The sequence below is a fragment of the Besnoitia besnoiti genome, chromosome IX (genome assembly GCF_002563875.1).
Source record: "Besnoitia besnoiti strain Bb-Ger1 chromosome IX, whole genome shotgun sequence".
In the NCBI taxonomy this organism is placed as follows: Eukaryota; Apicomplexa; class Conoidasida; order Eucoccidiorida; family Sarcocystidae; genus Besnoitia; species Besnoitia besnoiti.
Window position 1 is genome coordinate 58,417 of NC_042364.1, and position 18,932 is coordinate 77,348.

The 18,932-nt window shown below is 58.0% G+C and overlaps 4 protein-coding genes and 1 non-coding gene across 5 annotated transcripts; 2 read left to right on the plus strand and 3 right to left on the minus strand.

The window, feature by feature from the left end:
* Positions 1-1,642: 1,642 nt before the first annotated feature.
* BESB_011750 (ribosomal protein RPL17) lies at positions 1,643-3,835 on the plus strand (the record flags this gene model as incomplete). Its single annotated transcript, XM_029359905.1, has 4 exons — positions 1,643-1,682; positions 2,583-2,623; positions 2,897-3,142; positions 3,575-3,835. The coding sequence occupies 4 exons, from the start codon at positions 1,643-1,645 to the stop codon at positions 3,833-3,835; spliced, it is 588 nt and encodes a 195-aa protein (XP_029216572.1).
* Positions 3,836-4,857: 1,022 nt separating this feature from the next.
* On the minus strand, positions 4,858-10,805 carry BESB_011760 (sodium/hydrogen exchanger NHE2; the record flags this gene model as incomplete). Its single annotated transcript, XM_029359906.1, has 12 exons — positions 4,858-4,965; positions 5,252-5,381; positions 5,688-5,941; positions 6,277-6,390; positions 6,671-6,878; positions 7,074-7,266; positions 7,465-7,778; positions 8,148-8,317; positions 8,734-9,070; positions 9,360-9,586; positions 9,879-10,075; positions 10,532-10,805. 12 exons carry the CDS (start codon positions 10,803-10,805, stop codon positions 4,858-4,860), a joined length of 2,526 nt encoding a protein of 841 aa, XP_029216573.1.
* Positions 5,457-5,533, minus strand: BESB_015490. The gene has a single exon. It is a non-coding gene; the product is annotated as a tRNA-Met (tRNA).
* A 2,177-nt stretch (positions 10,806-12,982) lies between the features above and the next one.
* On the plus strand, positions 12,983-14,562 carry BESB_011770 (uncharacterized protein; the record flags this gene model as incomplete). The annotated part of the gene is made up of 3 exons (XM_029359907.1): positions 12,983-13,171; positions 13,565-13,907; positions 14,288-14,562. 3 exons carry the CDS (start codon positions 12,983-12,985, stop codon positions 14,560-14,562), a joined length of 807 nt encoding a protein of 268 aa, XP_029216574.1.
* A 437-nt stretch (positions 14,563-14,999) lies between these two features.
* BESB_011780 (uncharacterized protein) lies at positions 15,000-18,092 on the minus strand (the record flags this gene model as incomplete). Its single annotated transcript, XM_029359908.1, has 2 exons — positions 15,000-16,715; positions 17,001-18,092. The coding sequence occupies 2 exons, from the start codon at positions 18,090-18,092 to the stop codon at positions 15,000-15,002; spliced, it is 2,808 nt and encodes a 935-aa protein (XP_029216575.1).
* Between the last annotated feature and the right edge of the window lie 840 nt (positions 18,093-18,932).

The window sequence follows — 18,932 nt, forward strand, 5'->3', positions numbered from 1 at the left end:
CGACATACAGCCATGAGTGCACAGATACTTCTCTGCCTCTGGATTTAACACTATCAAGCTTGTACTTAGTGGAGAATACATAGTCTAACCAAGACCACTCCCAAACTCGGAGCGATTTTTATTCTTAAATTTTCAAATTATGTAGAATGCCACGCACGTGGGAGAGCGCTAATCCTCCATATTCGCTTGGGCTTCATTTGACGTCTTCGGTGGCCTCGAAACTGGACGGCGTCGTCGATCGAAGTAAAGGAGCTTTTTGCGACCAGCTGATCCTCTGTTCAGGCGCTGAGAGGAGACGGCGCGTAGCAGATGCCGCAAAGAAGCGAAGGATTTCCCCGTTGAGACATTTTGCGGCGATGCAACGGCAGGCTGTTTTCCCTCTGACGCCAACTTGGCATGAACGACAGACATCCCGACTCGCGAAGACACGCAGAGGAGCCAAACCGAGAACACAGATGAGAAAGCCGTGTTCACCGCCTTCTGGAGGTAGCTTCACGAAATCGTATTTTGTGGGCATGCGATGATTTCGTCTCCGTGTTGCGATTCCTGTTGCTCCAGCGTGTCGCACGGCCACGTAACCTTGCTCACGAGCCAAGTGTGGCGCATTTCAGCGGGCAGATGCAGCTAACCATATCTTCCCGTCCCTAGAGATTTCTGCAACAAGTGGCTCCCGAGACGCATTCAGCACGTGGACCTACGGGGTTCGGACGGTCATTGCCGTGCCTGTCGTGCGTGCTGTGAGTTCAAGCTGTCTGGTGCCGCTGCCGCTCCCCTGACCCACGTTCCAGCAGTGTGCCCTCGATTCTAATCGGAAAAAGCCGAGTACTATATCAAGTCGTCTATGCTTGGAAATGCGGCAGAGGCTCTACTCCGGCACCCGACAAGCGTTGGGTCAACGGGCATGTGTCTGCCGCGCACCCTTGGGGTTCCACGACCGCTGAGCGGCGGTTGCAGGGCCCGGGTTTCTTGCGTGTGTCCAAGACTCACGCCAGATCGCCTCAGCGCTTTCCTTCTCGCCCTATCGGGGCGGTTTTTCTCACTTGATCATCGTCGCGCGCCTTTTGCCGCGTTTGCGTACGCGCCGGGAGCAATCCCCGTTTACGTTTTAGGCGGCGGACGTACGCAGCGTCGAGTCTTCAACACGCTGCTGTGTCGCCTAACGATCGCCTGTGGGGTACGCCTGACCGGCCAAGAACGTTGACGGGGATGGGAGCCCAGAGAAATTCGTGCCTAGAAAAAGCGTTTCATGTGGCCTGTTCCGGCAAGCGGGCGCGAAGAAGCTTTAAATTCGTCACTTCCGAGGCGCCAGACCTGCATGCAACGGGTTCCCCTGTTGCCTTCGCACAGGGCCGCATCAGGCGGCGGTACGCCAGCGAAAAGGGCGAACTCTCCTCGGCATGCAGGGCGAGGCAGAGAGGGAGACGTTGCGCAAGGATGGCGCCTGTGTGGGCACAGAGACTCAGCTGCGCGCGATATCTGCGAGGAGAGGGGAAGTGGGGACAGCGTCTTCGTTTTTGGAGAGGCGACGACGCCGACGCGTTTCTGGGGTTTTCTGACGGAACATCTACGTTGTTGTGCGTTTTTTCTTCCCATCTTCACGCCCTCAACTGTTTGCTCCTTCTCTGCCCACAAGGTCGCCAAGATGGTGAAGTACGCGAAGGAGCCGTCCAACGAGAACAAATGTGAGTTTCCTGTTCTTTGCGGATCGTCGTGTCCACATGCAAAGCGGGGGCTGGGGCTTGGGAACAGGGCGAAAATCCTTTTATGGTGGAGCCCTCTTCGCCGTCTTCAGCGGAAGCTTTCTCCTCTTCGCACGGAGGGTTTTCTCTTTGTTGGCCCCCGCCTGTGTGGCGGGGGCGGTTTCAAGCTTTTCCTCACGCCGCGAGCAGCGGCGCAGCTAAACTGGCTCCCTCACCACGTCATCCGCGACAACTCTTGTTTCTTTGATTGCAAAAATCCGCCTCTCGGCTGGGCTCAACGGTGGCGTATGCATCTGGACGGGGCACTTTTGCTGGGCGCGAATCAGGAAGTCAACCGTCAGGCCGGGACGTCGAAAAAGACATTTGGAAAAGGGGGGCGGGAGGGAAGCCATCTCTCCCGTTACGGGGGTCGCCCTCGTGCCCTGCTGAAGCTCTGCGCTGGTTGACCAAGAAGTATTTCCAGATTCGTTTTGTGCCGATGCCTTCGGTGTCTGTTTTTGCGCGCTCGGCGCGAGGGCGGGGAGCGCATGCCCAGATTATGGTGCCTGAGGAGGAGCCCTAGCAAGGCGTGTATGCCGTAGAGGTCATCATCACGTCGGGTATTTCCGACTCTGGGTCTCTTTTTCCCTAGCCGGCGCATACTGTGAAACTGCTTCCCGAGAGAGAGCCGTTCTCCGCCTCCCAGGCTTTGCTGACTTGACTCTCCTCGGCACTGACTGCCTGCGCTGTGCTGCGTGTGGCTGTTGCGTCGGCGTGTTGAAGCGGCAAGCATTCTGGGTACTTTCACCGCCACCAGGACGGACGGCTCAACGCATGTTTGTGCTTCGTGGTGGCGACTGATTTTTTGGCTCTGGGCGCTTCCGTGTTGTCGCTTTTCTTCAGGCTGCAAGGCATTTGGGCAGGACTTGCGTGTGCACTTCAAGGTGAGTGAACGACTCCGCTTGAGTTCGCTTCCACGCAGCAGAGATCCGTTTCGTCGGCAACTGGCGTTTCGCGACTCTGATATTGCCATATTCCGTCAAGCGTCTGGCGAGTCTGAGGCTTGCGTGGGCAAGGCCGAGGCACCCGTTGGCGCCAGGCGGCTTGTGTTTCCGGGGGGGCTCGGCTGCGGCGACGGCGTGTCTGCCTGCTGGCTCTCTCTGCGCAGCGCTTGCATGCTGCTTCGACGCGGGTTCGGCGCTGGTTTTTGTCTGCAGAACACGCACGAGACGGTCCAGGCCATCAAGAAGGACAAGCGGGGTAACCCGATGAAGCTGTCGGCTGCCAAGCAGTTCCTGGAAGACGTTCTGGAGAGGAAGCGCTGCATCCCCTTCAGAAAGTTCACCGGCTGCATCGGCCGCAAGGCGCAGGCTAAGGAGTTCAAGCACACCCAGGGTCGGTGGCCTGTGAAGTCTTGCAAAATCGTCCTGGACCTCCTCAGAAACGCCGAATCCAACGCTGAGGTACGCTGCTAGGCGTGCGCGGCAGGGCAGGCGCAACATCTAGACACCGCCGAGCGAATCCGAGACCTGCTCCCTAGTCGGTGGGGAACTTCTACCAATCGTTCTTGAGCGGGAGGTTCGCAAAGCGGTGTCTACGAAACCTGCTCGTGTGCGGGCACGCCCCTCAGTCCTGTGGCGAGGAGCGGAGACTCGATTACATTCAGGATATGATGCATACATATCAGAGTATTTTCATCGATATGCGCCAGTCTAGGGCTGCACTGCACATTGTCGTAACGCTGCGTTTCTGCAGGGGCGCGAGCTTCGTTTCACTTTGTCTCATGGGCGGCACTGCTAGCGTGGAGTCTGCGTTTGCGGCCGGGAGGAATGCGCCTCGCGCGCATTCTCGGGGACGATATAGGCTGTGGCGGGTGTGCGGTCTTTGTTTTCCAGATGAAGAACCTCGACGTGGATAACCTTGTTATTGAGCACATTCAAGTCAACCGGGCACCGAAGGGCCGCCGCAGGACCTACCGCGCCCACGGTCGCATCAACCCGTACATGTCCCAGCCCTGCCACATCGAGGTTATTCTGCGTGAGGAGGAGCGACCCGTTGAGAAGCCCTCTGTTGAAGGCGCCGCGAAGGTGAAGACTATCCGCCTCACCAAGAAGGCGCTGGCTCGCAGCCGCCTGAGGGTCGGTGGAGGCCACTAAATCTCTCGCCTGTGGCGACGCTGAGAGCGAGCCCCCCCCGGTGCCTGCCGTCGGCCTGCATGTGTGGGGAGATTCCGTTCCCAGTGACAACGACGCGGGAGGAGGGGGGGGGGAGGGGGCGCGAGGAGGAAGTCAGTTGTGTCTTTTGCGCCGTCTGGTGTGAAGACTCTCTCTACGGTGTACGCGGACACTTGCCCAACTTAAAAAGACATTCCTGTCTATGGAAATCTAATCACGTATCCTAGAAGCAGAGCGAAGGCTTCCACTGGCTCTTCTAGACACCAGGCAACAAGGTGGCGGAAGGGGGGGGGCTTGTGCCGCGCAGTCTCGCCGATGCACGCACCGCTAGGGAGCACACACACTCGATTTTGTAAAGACGACTTCCCGGGTGTCGCGAATATGGCAGGTCACACTCCTCTTTCTCAGATGCGGATGCATGCGAGCGCGAATCGCTAGGATCCGGCAGCAGGCTGCGTGTTGGTGCTAAGCCGGCTCAGTCCTCACAGCCAGAGAAGCAATTTCAGTAATTGTTGTCATTCCTCCACTGAAAACGACCACCAGTCTAGCGCCGATGCCGATATCATCAACTTAAGGGTTTAGGGTGATCTAGTGCCGCTTCAGAGCGCGCACCGTGCCTTCACAATATTCAGCGTCTATAGCACGGAAACAGTTCCTTTTTTTGCGATGTGACACGTGAAGAAGCGTCGGAGTGACCCTGGCGCACAAGCTACAGGATCCCTACCCACGCTCCAGATACCCGCTGTGGGTTGACTGGATATACTTAGATACACGAGTGGTAACATCCACCTCCTCCAAGTTACTCAAAACAAATTTAAAATTCGACGCACTTCGAATCTTGCACACTGCGAACCGTACATTTACTATACATGCATGTGTGGACCTAAGTGGGTGAGGAGTGAACATTGACGTTATCATAGAGGTAAAATGGAATCATTTTCGTGGTGGAAGCACGGCGTAAGACCAGATATTCGCATAGCTAGCCCGATATATCAGAGAGGTTCTTATCGGCTGATTCTCTCGAGCCTCATGCGCTGCTCGGCGATCGCTTCCTTCAGCTTCTCTGCGTCTTCCGGAAACACCAGCCCCCGTTCGATCTCTTCGTTCAGCACCTGCGGGCACCACAAAGGATGAGACATGCCATAGGTTTATCTAGACAAATCCGATGTCACATTCAAAGACTCTACCGTGCGCGCGTAGTATCACGCCTACGAATTGCTCAGGTCAAGGTAAGGTACTGGGACTCCCGAGGTAGCGCACGCGCTTGGAATGGCGGTCTGCCTATAGCAATCCAGGGGCTACAAACAAACCGTGAGCCGACCTCCGCTCATCCGAACACCAGTTGCAGGTCGGGGGGAGGGGGGGGGGGTCTGGGCTCTCGCGGTCGTGGAGCCTTACCTTTTGTTTAGCGTTGAGAAGCATATGAGAAGCGATGATGACTAGGCACTGAGAGAACGCCACTGGGAACGTGTTCTTCAGCTTCTCAAGCAGCTCTTTGGCGGAAGTGACGACTTCGTCCAGGGGCTCCCTGCGGCACCAACAAGCGACAGCCACATCCCACATCAGCACAATAGAAAGCCTTGTCCTGGGTGCCGCGTTCGGCAGAACTTGAAAAGCTTCGAACTTTCGTTTTATTATGAGTTATGAGCTCATTGCTTTTGCCCACTCAGCCACAAGTATATAAATAAAAAAGGAAGTAGGGACTCGAACGTGGGTTTCCTGTAGCTCCTCGAGTGCGAAACCGACTTTCAGCTCGGCCAAGCATGGTGAACGAGCGTGTGCCCCAGCTGTCCAAAGGTGTGTGTAATGCATCGCGTAGGCACAGTCGACTTACAGCGTCTCCGCGCTGACGAGTTCCTCCAGTTCCTTCCGGTTGGTCTGGTTCACGAACTCGTGGGCCTCCACCACGGCGTAGAGCGTCTGGATCATCGCAATCAGGTAGGACTTGAGGATATCAAACGCGTCGCAAGGCATCGCGCTCAAGCACTTCCACAAGCCGTACCGACTCCGCAACGAGCCCAGCAGGAGATCCCATTCGTGCGAAAACACGCTCTTGGAATAGTCGTTCTTCCGTGACTTTTTTACGGCCTAAAAAACGCGCTCGACAAGGCGGACCCTTCCTAAGCAGATGGGGCGTGCATTCGAAGATACACACGATGTGGCGTACGGCAGTGTGCATGGTCGAAGAGAGGGAAAGCAGGAGGAGGGAGGACGACGCCACACGTTCTGCCTGTTGTGAGGATGTGGATATTCCGCACATGCGATCTCTTGGGCCCCAGGGGACGAGATGCCAATCTGACCCCGGTACATTTGCGGATTGCGCGTTTCGTCGACCCCCTTTCTCAGCGTGTTAGTGGACACAAACAAACAGATGCTTCTCGGGGGGGCAGAAAGCCTTGCGTCAGAGTGGTCTGTCCGCTTACTGTCGCCTCCTTCAGCTGGGCGTCGAGGTAGGAGTGACACTTGTCCACGACCATCGTGAGAGTCAAGCACGCGGTGCCTCCGATGTTGGAGCGCTCGTACATGTCTGTGTAGAACTGCACACCAGCAACACAAGACACGCAACGCACAGCTTCCAGAATGCAGTAAACCGCGAGGCAGGGGTCGCCTAACAGGTGTACCCTCGTAGACAGTGAAAACCGCCAGCCTTGCACGCCCGCAACAGCAGCATCACAGTCGAGACCTTGGAAGCGAGGTCTAGCGCGGCGTCTATGACTCCGCCTGTTCGAGTGACTACGCAGTTACGCCTCACTTGCGGCCTGGGGGTCAGCCAGCCGCTAAAGTGCAACGCTGCGCCTTTTGAGATCCTTGGCTCACTTCTCGCATGGCACTGAACATGACGTGAAGGACATGGGTCTCCTTCTCGAGCCGTCCCGCCTCTTTGACGATCAGAGTGACGTCTTCGTTTGTCCGTGCGTCCTCGCCGCCGATGCCCCCTCCCGAGCCGGTGGCAGGCTTCCGGTTCCCGGTGAGATGCTTCACAGTGTGGAGAGCGGAGCCGAGTCCCTCGCCCCAGCCAAGTCGCCTACGGAGACAAGCGAATAGACCATGACACACGCATACAGGTTTGGTCAAATCTTCAGACCAGAGGGCATATGGCCGTGACGGATGCGCCTCTTCGGCGTTCCTGGAGGCGTCTCCCTGGCTGTCTGACAGAACTCGCTTCATCCGGTGCGACGTGCTCGCTAGCGGGCTGCGGAAGAGAATCGTCACCACTTACGCAGGCACTCCGAAATCTTTGGATTCAAGCTTCGCCACCGATGATGCAGCAGACTGGACGCTCCAGTTATCGCACGAGGGCGGATTGCGCAGAATTTCCGAGTAGGATTTGCCGGGGACGTGTAGATTGCCGTTTGAGTCCAGGTGCCCCTTCGAGAACAACGGGAGGGCCTCGTTGGCGGCCTGGACGACGTCTGAAGGCACCGCCAGGAGAGATGTACAGCGGAGGAGAAATAACGGCACCGCAGCAGCGAGTTTGGCGTGAAGCCTGAGAGTTTCCCCTGATAGCGCGATTCGTACGCCTCTCCTGAAACAAAACCACGCGAATGCCTTCATAATGAGAACTTCCCCCCGCACGCACTTGGGCTCTGACGCGGGCGTCCCTGCCTCACCGGTTCCTCGGAATAGCCAGTAATTCTTCAGCTCATTTTTCTTGCGGTCGCACGACGCGTCGATTGAACTCAAAACGTAGTCCAAATACTCTCGTCGATACTTGGAAATCGGGTAGAGCCGCATCCGGGTGTAGAGCAGCTCTGCCGTCGTGCCGTTGATAAGCAGAGTGAATAGCACGGTGCCCGCCACGCAGATTCCCACGTGCTCCCGCAGCTGAGGTGGCACGCGGGGGTCCGCTTCCACCACGAGGCCCAGGGCGAGACAGACGACGCCCCGCAGACCGCCGTACGAGATAATAAAGCACTCCTTCCAGCTGCGAGCACGCAGAAAAATGCAAAAAAGGCAGTTGGCAATCCATGCAGGTTGCCCCTGCGCGTGGCTACGAAAAGCTGTGACGCGCAGGCACTAGCTGCAGTGGAAACCGCACAGCGATCTAAGTTCACCATACACCGAAGTTGAGCCTCCGCGGCACTCGGGCCTCCTCCCACTCTTCTGCACACCGTCAGGGGCCTCGGCGCGGATATGGAGTCGCCCGCGACCCGTGGCCGCTCAGCACCGCGAGTTTCGGAGCGTCCACACTGCGGGCGGCAGGGATTTTTAGAAAAATAACTTTTAACACTACGAAAGATGGCACCCGCTTTCTCGCAGATAGCCTGACCTCTGCCGGTTCGCGGAGACTAACCTGAGCGGGAGGCCCATCCACTGAATAAACGGCCAGGAGCCGTAGACGACGACAAAGCGCGCGGCCTGCAGGACGAGGTAGATCAGGAAGAGCTCCGCCCACTCCGTCCAGGTGTCTGCGTACTGAATCAGGAGTCGCGACGCGATAACTCCACCGCACACGAAAATGGCCTGAAGGCAAAGCGGAAAAGAAGAGAGCCTCGACAGAACCCCTACCTACGCAGAGTGCTGCGGCAGCCCTCACGGGTGGCGTGAGGCAGAACTTGTGCCTACACACAGAGGCAATGGGTAGGCGACCTAAGGTTATACAGGGATAGGAGAAAGATACGGTCGCACTCCGGGGTCCGGGGGGCTTTCCTGCGACTAGAGGGCAGTTTTCTCAGAGGCAAAGCAGGCAGAGTGCGTTCCGTATTTCTTTGGTCAGTCTGTGCCCGGTACTCCATACGCGCACGACAGTTTTGCGTATGGTAGTTCTGCGCCTGCGCGAGTCCTCCTACACAGCATGAGGGGAAGGGCTTGATCTGGTGCGCGTCAGGCGTTCACCGACGGACCGTTTCCAGACATGCGGCGAAGATCGGAGGATTTACCTGGACAGAGAGCGTCGAGAGGAGTTCAACTGACTCATGATGGACCTTCTGGATCGACCTCTGCAGCGCGGTGGAGCCTTTTGCTGCCATGAATACGCCTAGCGTGACGACGGCGAGAACGCCGCTAACGTGAAGGAAGTGGTCGGCCGTGAAGAAGACGGTAAACACGGCTGCGATCGTTCCAGTCACTTGCACGATGTGGAACTCGCGCACTGTCAAGAGCCAGAGGTACAGCACCACTCCAATCGCCAGCCCGTACGCCAGCGCGCCGAACGAGAGCTGAACGAACAGGGTGATCGACGACCCCACGCCGGTGTAAGTCCCAATCACCAGGGAGCTGAACGCAAAGCATCCAAAGAGACCTCGCAAACTGGATACCCCTATTGCTCATGGGAGACAAAGCTTCGTCAGACGCTGGGACGACCCGCCAAGAGAGGCGCGAAACAAATCACTCACGCGGTCGCAGGCTTCAGCTGGACCCAGGTCGCTGTGCAAGGCTGCATTTTCAGGTTCGATTAGGTTCGCATCTATCACTAAGCCGCCAACAGCAGCCGTCTGCTGACAGCCGACGACAACGGACTACAGTTCCACAACGCGGACTCTCAGCGGCCAGCTGAGAAACTCACCGGAAGACCTCAAAGAAGACGACAGCTGATCCATCGTTGAGAAGCGATTCTCCATCGATGAGGGAGGACAGCTTCTCGGGAGCGCCGAGAGCGCGAAGACACGCAATGACGGCTACGGGGTCTGTCGCCGAGACGATGGAAGCGGTCATAAGGGCCGCAGGCCAATCGTAGATGCGCGAGATCCCGTATCGAAGGAATGCGGCGAAGAGAATGATGTTCACTGCGACCTGCAAACGCGTATTCGACAGGACCCCCAACGGAACGCTTGCCACGAGCGCTCACCCGCGAAAAAGAAGAGACGGCGGGGATCGCCACTCATGCCACCCAGTCCGGTGGCGGTGCAGGAGCCCGGTTACAGCTTGGGCAGGAGCGCTCAGCCCCTTTTTTACCGTGGAAACTGCAGAGCTGACGCCAGGGAAAATCCTAGAGGGCGCCCAGGTAGCATTCCTCACAAGCGAATGTGCGCTATTGCGTAAGTGTTTCCACGAGCCCCGCCGTGCCAACAGAGCGGCGACCTACCCCCGGGATGGCAAGGAGCAAACTCGAGGGCAAAACTTGCTTGAACATGTGGTAGTTGACGAATGCAGAGCTCTCGTAGAGGCACATGGGAAGCAGTGCAAAAAAGATCAGGTACGGATCCACATTGCCTATGAGTTGAACGCCATGAAGAAGGACTCCGTTCTGCATCCACTGGAGCAGCGGCTGTAGGGACATGCCTGAGGAACGAAGGCAAGCGCACACAGACGAAGGCGCAAGTTCGCTAGCAACACAGCACACTGAAGGGTCCTCCCGTCCACTCCAGCTTCAGGGCAATTTGTCCCAAGAGTCGCGGCAAGCCCCGTTTCTTTCCTAGATCGCCTAGCTTGCTCCCGTGCGTCGAGAGTTGTGGAGGAACCGGGGGTATCGGGGCTGTCCCCCCCTGCGCACCAAAATATGGTTTTGCCGTTCCTAACATGCCATCGACGACCCTCAGCCGCTGGTAAGTTAGGAATCCTGGAAGCAGGAAACGGGAGGCACTCGGTCTGATCCAAGCTGCCCCGGCTATGAAGCTCAGCGTCAGGCTGTTTTTCGTGTCCTGGCAACCCCGGTGAATTCTATTTTAGAGAATGTCCCTTTGATGGCTGACAGGGCCACGCCCAAGCAGAGGACCGCAGTCCATCCACGACGCTCACCAGCGAGGAAAAGAACGACTGTGATGGGAGGCCTGAACTTTGGAAGAAGGCCAACAATCCCGGCGAGACAAGCAGAAAGAAGGTAGATAAAGGAAATACTGGCAATAATCATCACAATGGCGTGCTCGTGCTGAGCCTCCGCCGTCGAGGGGACCCCTGGATCCATGGTTGCGGTGGGGGCTAAATCTCCCTGATTAGAGGAAGAATCGGAGAGATGTTCTAGGGTAACCCTAAACCCAACCAATGGGCTGAGGGCCTCAGGACAGCATAGCATGCTCTGGTGGAAGATTATCGGGTCTCTGACAAAATTGGCTCCTTTTCCCGTTGTGGAAGACGTGAAACGGCGAATCGTTGCTCATGCGGCGCTCCCCGGGGCACTGCAACGGGGGCCGCTGTCGCAGAATGAATCTAGCTGGCGTCGTGCCTCAGCTCCGTCAAGGCTGGCGCAGCCGGCTCAAACGAGTCGGAAACCTTCTTCCAGCGGACTGAAGAAGTGGCGGGTGCCGTCGAGCAAGCCGTGGACTCAAACAGAATCGCGCAAAAAAGTGACACCCTTTCAAACAACCAACGAGCTTTGTCCCATACGAATGTCAGATACACCTCTCAACCGCTGTGGCATGCTGCCTAAAGGCGCTCGGCCTCCGCCGTTGATGCGTGTCAATTGACTATTCGAACTCTAGCCAGAATGTGTTGCAGTAGGCAGGCTTTCACCCTTTGTTAAAACCCGTAAAGTCAATTGCACTCTGAGGACAACCTCTCCGCCTGAAATCGGTGCTTGCGACCTCGCACGCGGAGATACGGGCTGAACGTGCAAGCCGCAGAACGCGAGATGAGAAATTGGATCCCGATAAATGCAGCACAGTGCTGCAGCTTGCACAAGAATAAAGAGCGTAACTGCTAGAAGACTGAGATGAACGTTTAGCAAGTGGTGTTTGACACAAGCATCTGGCTCGGAAGAAGACGCGCAAGACGAACCGAGACATAGCTTGCTGAAGACATCGCATGGGCTTTCCGCGCGCCAGCGTGGCGTACCGCGCACTCCACAGTATCGTGCAACTATGACACGGTACACATCAAATGACTAGCTTATTAACCCCACTGAGTAAGAGATGGATTTCAACCCATGTCGACGCTTCCGTGGAAAAAGTCGTTCGGGCCCCCCTCCAGTAAAAACCTAAAATTCTCTGTGACGGGCTCCGCGCGCCGTGTCTGGCGAGCTGAGCTCCCAGGCCTCCCACGGAGGCCCGTGAGTCCTACCGGCTCCAGTGTAACGCTTCACACTCACTGCTGAAATTTGGTTCCTTTCTGGGAAGGGGCAAGACAGGATAGTTGGAAGCGCTACGGTTTGAAAGTTGACCAGTGGGCTGAAGCTCACTCGCTTCTTGAGGTACTTTCAGCCAACAACATGAAAACAGTAAGCTGTTCCCGCGACAGCACGGATTGCCGCCCTCTGCTAGCGGCATAGTCGCGGTGCTGCTGAAGGTCTTCCCTTGTAGCAGCCCTGTTTACTCTACCTACTAGTTGGCCTCATCCGAGAGAGAATAATCCGTTTTAGCGAGTGCAAAAGGCCTCTCCAGGCTGTCCAAGGAAGGACAGGGAAAAGCCGTGCTGCTGACGGCTGTGCAGAGGTGTGAGTCTCTGATCACCAGTGATTTGTCCCTAGCGTTCCGTAGTTTACTGCGATCTGAATGACGAGCTGTTTGTCGAGACGCTGGCACTGCCAACCGTCTGAGGCTCCGTGCACAAGCGCAGGTTCCGTCTCCTGTTTTGGCGCCTTCGTCTCATCATCCACCCTGAGGGCGCGCGCCTTCTACGGGAGGACATTCACGCTCCTTCAGTCTGCTGGCGCTCTGGACACAATATTCAAGGCCGCGTCCAGCGGTACGTAGTCCTAGTCCCCTCTCTCTCCAAGCCAATTCGTGCCTTGATCCTAGCGCTCACCGGCGGTCAGAATACTGAGGTCATGATGATGTATTCATCGCCCCAATCACGTATGCGTTTGAGCCAGAAACCCATAGCACCCAGTCAGGCGCCCCGAGAACCAATACAGTGTTTGTAGCCGTGGCTGTTAGCCATGATGCCGCTTGTTCTGCGCAGCTACCTGCGAACTGTTGAAACAATGGTGGCTCCTCCCACAGCACTTCTGCGATTTTCGCAGTCCAGCCCTCCAGCCAATCCTCAGCCCTCCGTGGGGGGCCGCAAAAACAATATGCTCTAGGGTCGCCATTCTTGTCTGCCTTTCTGCTGGCGCGGCGTCTCCCCCTCGCTCTCACAATTTGCAGAGGGTTTGTCGGTTGGAGAAGTGTGACGGGGCTGTTGCATGCGATTCGTAGCCACGCCTTCTCCAATCCTCTCGGGTTTGTACTGTTCCGGGAATAATTGGCTTACCGCTTAAACGGCGAGGCTCTGACCGCCTTTCAGGGACCACAAGGAGGGCTGGCCGCTAACAAGATGCCTCCAAAGAGAGCGAAAACTGGCGAGGCTGCCAAGAACCAGAAGGACGGAGCCACCGCCAGGAGTGCGCCCGAGGATCTCAACAGAATGCTTGAGGCGGAGATGCTCACCCTGGAAGTTCAGCTGCAAGAAACAGATGACCGGCTGATGGACACTTTGAAACAGGAGAATCTTCTCAAAGAAAAGGTACTGCATTGCAGCAATTGCTTACACCAGCCGCTCGGCTGTTTGGCAACTCTCGTAGATGAATCGGATCCTCCATGCTGCCGATTTGCCGAAAAATACCAGCTGTGTCGGAACCAGCGACACGCGTTCTGCGTACGCGAGTCGTCCTGGCTCCACGCTGGTTCATGCCATGGACCATTTCGGTCTTTTTCCGGGTGCCGGCGGGAGGCGCCCCCCCTCTCCCGTCGACCGAATGCGCGGCAAGTCAGAAGCATCGCCACGTAACCCGGAGGTATTGTGTTCGCCGCCACCCGAGGAGACCTGCCGTGCCAGCACACACCGAAACACTACCAGAAATATCGTGCGAAGGTATAGCACTGCCGTTTCTGCACTATCTGGCTCTACAAAGATTAGATTGCAAGCTCTTGCCACTGTAGACGCGCGTTCCAGAATCCGGACGCTGGAGGGGGAGGTGGTTGTCGCGGAAAACACACCGCTATCCGGGTTCTGCTGCGTTCGAGACAGTGTGAGCAATATGAAGAAGATCTCAAGGCAGAGGAGCGGCGGCGCCTTGACATCTGCGCCGACCTTGTGCGTAGACACAAAGCTCTTCAACATGAGTGCGCCAATCAGATAGAAGCCATGCAAGCTACGCTCCAAGGACAGAAACGCGACTACGTCGACCAGATGGCGCTGCTGAAGCAGCTGGCCGCGGCGCGAGATAAAGAAGTCGCAGAACACGACGCTCGCATAAAAGGTTCGGACTGGCGCCGAAAGAATTCGGGTGACGCATTGCCAGAGGAGGGAGGTGAAAACTTCGTCTGGCGGACACTGTTTCTGTAGAATCCACGTTTCACAAGCTGCTGCAACAGAACTCCGGTCTCAGACACGCTTCTGTCCTCGCCCGGGATCGGGCTTCGTTCAACTGATACCAGAGAAGTCTCAGTTTCTGGGCTTCTTTTTGATGGGGCCCTCCACACGGCGTGCGGATCGTGGGATTGCGCGCGGAGTCTCTTTGCGCCACGCGCAGGACGCGAAATTTGTGCATACCCCGGCAGCAGTTCTGAAACTTTGGTACCACATAGCTTTGCATTTACAAGCGGGAACATCCGCCGTTGGGCTCTGCTTTGTTCTCAGCTGTGAAACTCAAGATGGATCGCGTGTCGGAGGAGTTTGTGCGGCTGCTCACGGAGATCCAAGATGTCATGACCGAGCGCCTGAAGTCGCCTCTCCTCGACGCGCGTGACGAGACTCAACGCTTTTCCGAGGTTCTCGAAGCTAGCAAGGGACAGTACTTTAAAAAACTCGGCGAAATCATCCGCGATCGCGAGGAGAAACACCCCCTCGGCAGCGGCTGGAGAGGAGCGGGAACGAAGGCGCCGAAAGCTGTGCGCGCACTGGGTGTTTCCTAGAAATCGAAATCTACCTCTGCCGGCAGAATGCCGTGGCGTGAAGCGCGCTTCTCCGTTCTCTGCGCGCAGAGGTGGCAGAGGCGAACCCGTGAAACAGAAATCGTGCATTCAAGGTGCCTTTTCGCCTTTTTGTGAAGCTGCGAACAACTGTGGCGGGGAGCTGCCGGCTCGTACCATCTACGTAGAGTGAAGCGTGGTGCAGACGCTATCCGTGTCAGGAGGTACAAATCCGTCAAGCGCCTCCCACTCTGCGACGATTTCCGCCGCGGGCGATCCTTCCTTTGAAACAAACATGCAAGTCTAGACAGTCGAGTTACATGCGGACTCCTGCGCCACTGCGCCACATCTCACGCGGAGGGCCGCGCCAGATTACCGCTGACTAGATCCGACGGCGCATGCCGCGTTGGAAAAAGCGCACCGGCCGAACAGAGACACGTTCAGGCGTCTGCGCGAGAACTCGACAATGCGCGCTCATCGAGTCTGCAGACTGTCAACAGGGGCGCCGCGGGCGGCTCTCCAGATACGCCGCTGTCCGCTGCAGTCTCCGGTCTCGTGACGACGACGATCGAGTCTGTGCCCGCTTCGACAAACCGCTCCTGTTTCGCGACAGAGCACGCCAGCTGCAGCTGTGCATGCATCTCGGACTGCGAGCGCGGCACCGCGCAGTCTCGCTGGGCGTCCGTGGCGCTTGAGAAGACCGGATAAATGCCCCAGTACATCTTCAGTCTCCGCGCGGCGTGCGCGCACGGCGTGACCGCGACGACGGGGACCGGCGGGCGCAGGGCGGCGAGTCGCCGAAGCGCCTCTTCGCTCTCTCCGAGCACCAAGATGGCTTTCGCGCCGCTGCCTCGCGCCATCTCCGCGGCTGCCTCCATCCACGCGCCCGCGGCCTCCTCCCAGACCGGCGAGGCCGCCTCCGGGGGCGCCGCAGGCGACCCGAGGGCGCGCGGCTCGCCCCTTCGGCTCGGGAGGAAGCGCGCGAGGATCGTCGCCATCCGATCTTTCTCGCAGGCCTCGTCGGCCGCAGGCGCCCGAGAGTTGCGCGCGCTTCGCGGCGAGGCCGTGCGGCGGCGCGCGTCCTCCGCTGCCCAGAACTCAGGGTCGTCCTCGACGGCCTCGATGCCCAGGCGCTGCATGCGCGCCACGTGCGCAGGGAACTTCCCTGCGGCGGTCTCGCCGCTCAGCATGACGGCGTCCGCGCCGTCGTAGACGGCGTTGGCGACGTCTGAGACCTCGGCGCGCGTGGGCAGCGGCGCCTGAGTCATCGACTCCAGCATCTGTGTCGCGACAACCGCCGGCTTCCCGGCCTTCCTGCAGAGACTGACGAGGCGCTTCTGCACCCGCGGCAGCCACGCGATGCTGGGCAGCTCGACGCCCAAGTCGCCGCGCGCGACCATGATTCCGTCTGCAGCTGCGAGGATCTCTGCAAAGTTCTCCAGCGCGACGGGCTTCTCGATTTTGACAATCACGGAGATGTCCGGCCGAACGCGGCCTGCGCGGCTGCCCAGCACGACGCCCTCTTCGGGAGACTCGGGGGGACTCGGCTCAGCGGCCGACTCCCGCGCTGCCTCGAGGAGCTCGCGCCTCAGCTCGTGGACGTCCGCCGCGGACTGCACGAACGACAGCGCGATCCAGTCGACGCCCCAGCTGGCGACAGTTCGCGCGAGCTCGCGGTCGCGCGCCGAGAGCGCGGAGACCGGCAGCAGAGCCGAGGGCACGTTGACGCCTTTCTTGCTTGAAATGCGGCCCCCCACGAGCACTTCGCACTGCACCGCCGCCGCCTCACCGCCGTCGCTCGCTCCAGCCGCCGCCACCACGCGAAGCTTGATTTTCCCGTCGTCCATCAGCACGATGTCGCCCGGGCGCAGCACGGAGAGGATCTCTGGGTGAGGCAGGTGCACGCGGGACGCGTCGCCAGGCACCGCGGAGGAGTCGAGCGTAAAGGCCGCTCCAGCCGCGAGGAAAGCTTCGTCGTCGCGGAAGATGCCAAGACGAAACTTCGGCCCCGGCAGGTCTGCCAGCACCGCCACGGGCTGCTTGTACGCCTTTTCCAGCCGCCTCACGTGCAGGAGCTGTTGGTGCTTCTCCGAAAGCAGCCCGTGAGACATATTCAGGCGAAACACGTCGACGCCTGCGAGGAAGAGCCGCTCAATCTACGCACGCACGCACAGAGACGCCACGCGCAGCCCCGCGAGAATGCAGGACAGAAACCACAGCGGCGCCGCGCCAAAGAAAGGCGACATGGACAGTCCACAAGTCTCAAAAAGACTGCCAGCCCGAAGACGCCTCTCGGTAGACACGACGAGTCGTCCGCAAGACCTCATGATGAGATGCTGGAAACATGCTGCGGCAGAAGGCCCGGAGCTCCGCGTTCGAGCCGACGTGACACGAGTCTCGCTTCGTGCCTTGCACTCTCAACGAAATCGATAACGACTTACCTCTTCATAATCCCAGCTCGCGGGACCGATTGTCGCAATTTGTTTTGTAGATGTGAAGACTGGGTGCCTCGACCCAGCGGGATCCTCGTCTTCTCCGAACGAGTTAGCTGTGTCTGGTGCGCCACGCGCGCGGGACACAGACGATAGATGGCGAAGCTGTGAACAGCCGCCAAAGATCTCCCTAGGACTCGAACCCGAACCCGCAGAATGGAGCTGCCTCTCTTTCGGAGCTTTCTGCGCGGATCGCGAAAACAGTGAAGAAGAGGATAAAACAGATGGGATGGAACTAGAGAGGAATGCGGCAACTCCGTTGCCCGGGAGCCTGCGCGGACTGGGTGAACTCAAAGACGAGCCAGACGTCGCACTGGCACCGTGATTTCGCCTGCGGTATGTCGCCTGTGAAGAGATGGAGGAAGAAGAAGCTTCCGAAGAAGAAGGGAAGACGTCCCAGGCTCTCCGGTCAACCGTAGCCTGGGTGTCACCGCGAGGGGAAGCAGAGCTCTCGACAAACCGAGAGCAAACGAAACTGAGAGGGCGGATATATCGGAAGACTCCTCCACTGTGAACATTCACGGTGTACGTACGCCTCGCAGACAGCGCCGAGGCACTTGCTTTTTTCGTGCTTTTTGCCAAAGCGCCGCCATCGCTTCGGCGGCCCCAACTCGAGCTGGCGGAATGCTCATTGAAGGAGAAAAAAGGGTCTCCTGTCCGCAACTCGCCCTCAGAATGATACTTTCCTTGAAAGGCAGCTCCATTTCTGTTCACAGCGGCCCGCGGAGTCACAGATGAAAACGCGCGAAGCTGCCTCACTGTCACGGCAGAGGCTACTGTGCAGACACCCGCCGGAGACGGTCTCAGGGGAGGCATCGAGAAAAAGAGGAAAAGAACGCAGAAGAGGGTGGTGATGGCAGGAAACACGCCGAATAAGCGAACAGGAATAATGTGTGCTCTCCACGTTGCCACTCTAGACTCACTCGACGTTCCACACGAGAAGCGATGCATACAGCTGCATGCTCTTGGTACACAGCCCCAAGATGACGCTTCGAATCGTTCCCGCGCAGGTTTCCCTTCCTCGCTTTCCAGGGAAATCATGCTGACCACGGGCGAAACAAAGAGCGGCTCGGGAAAGCGAGTCATCTGCCTTCGTCGCGAGCCAAAAAAGCCCAGATGGGGAACGCTGTCCTGCCGCGCGAAGGCGCTCTATGGGCAACTTCCAGCCTCGGATTGAAACTTCTCAGCGGACAGGAAACTGGCCCCCCTTTGCCTTGAGTTGGCGTCCTAAAGGGCCAACATGGCTTTCTCGAAAACAAAAAAAGGAAAAATTGACGGGCGTTGCTCACGCGCCTTGCAGACGACAAGTGCGTGCTGACTCTCATTCCGTAGAAGACACACGCGCCGGAGACACAGACATCGGCCTGTGGGATTTCTGGCACACTGCTGCCAATGCTTCTCATTGGAAGTCCCCCGCTTTTTTCTCTTGCCAGTGAGCACAATTCCAACACATTTACTCATCTTTGCTGTGAAGCTCCGTTACGGTGACATTCTCCTTCCAGCCTCGAGATCTTGCTTCTTTTTTTTTTTGCGTTTGGATCATTAGCCTGCTTTGCGCCGGACAGAAACCAGTCTCTGCGGGGGTGCCAGGTCCGCGCAACCAGCTTTCCTTCAGCACCAGATGCAGCCTCAGTTCGCGAGCACGAATCGCAGCCCGGAGGAGCGCGCAGACGCACACACGACCTAGTTTTCCTGTTTGCACGATTATGCAGGCTTTGAAACCGTGACGTACGTGAGTCTTGGAAGATGTGCAGAACCCAAGATGTTGACACATTTAGACGCCTGCCGCGTTGCTGGGTGGCACCCGCCATCAATGAGGGCTGGCGGTGCTTCCCTAGTTGGCGAATACGCTGTAGAGGCGAGGAACACTGCAGACGCCTG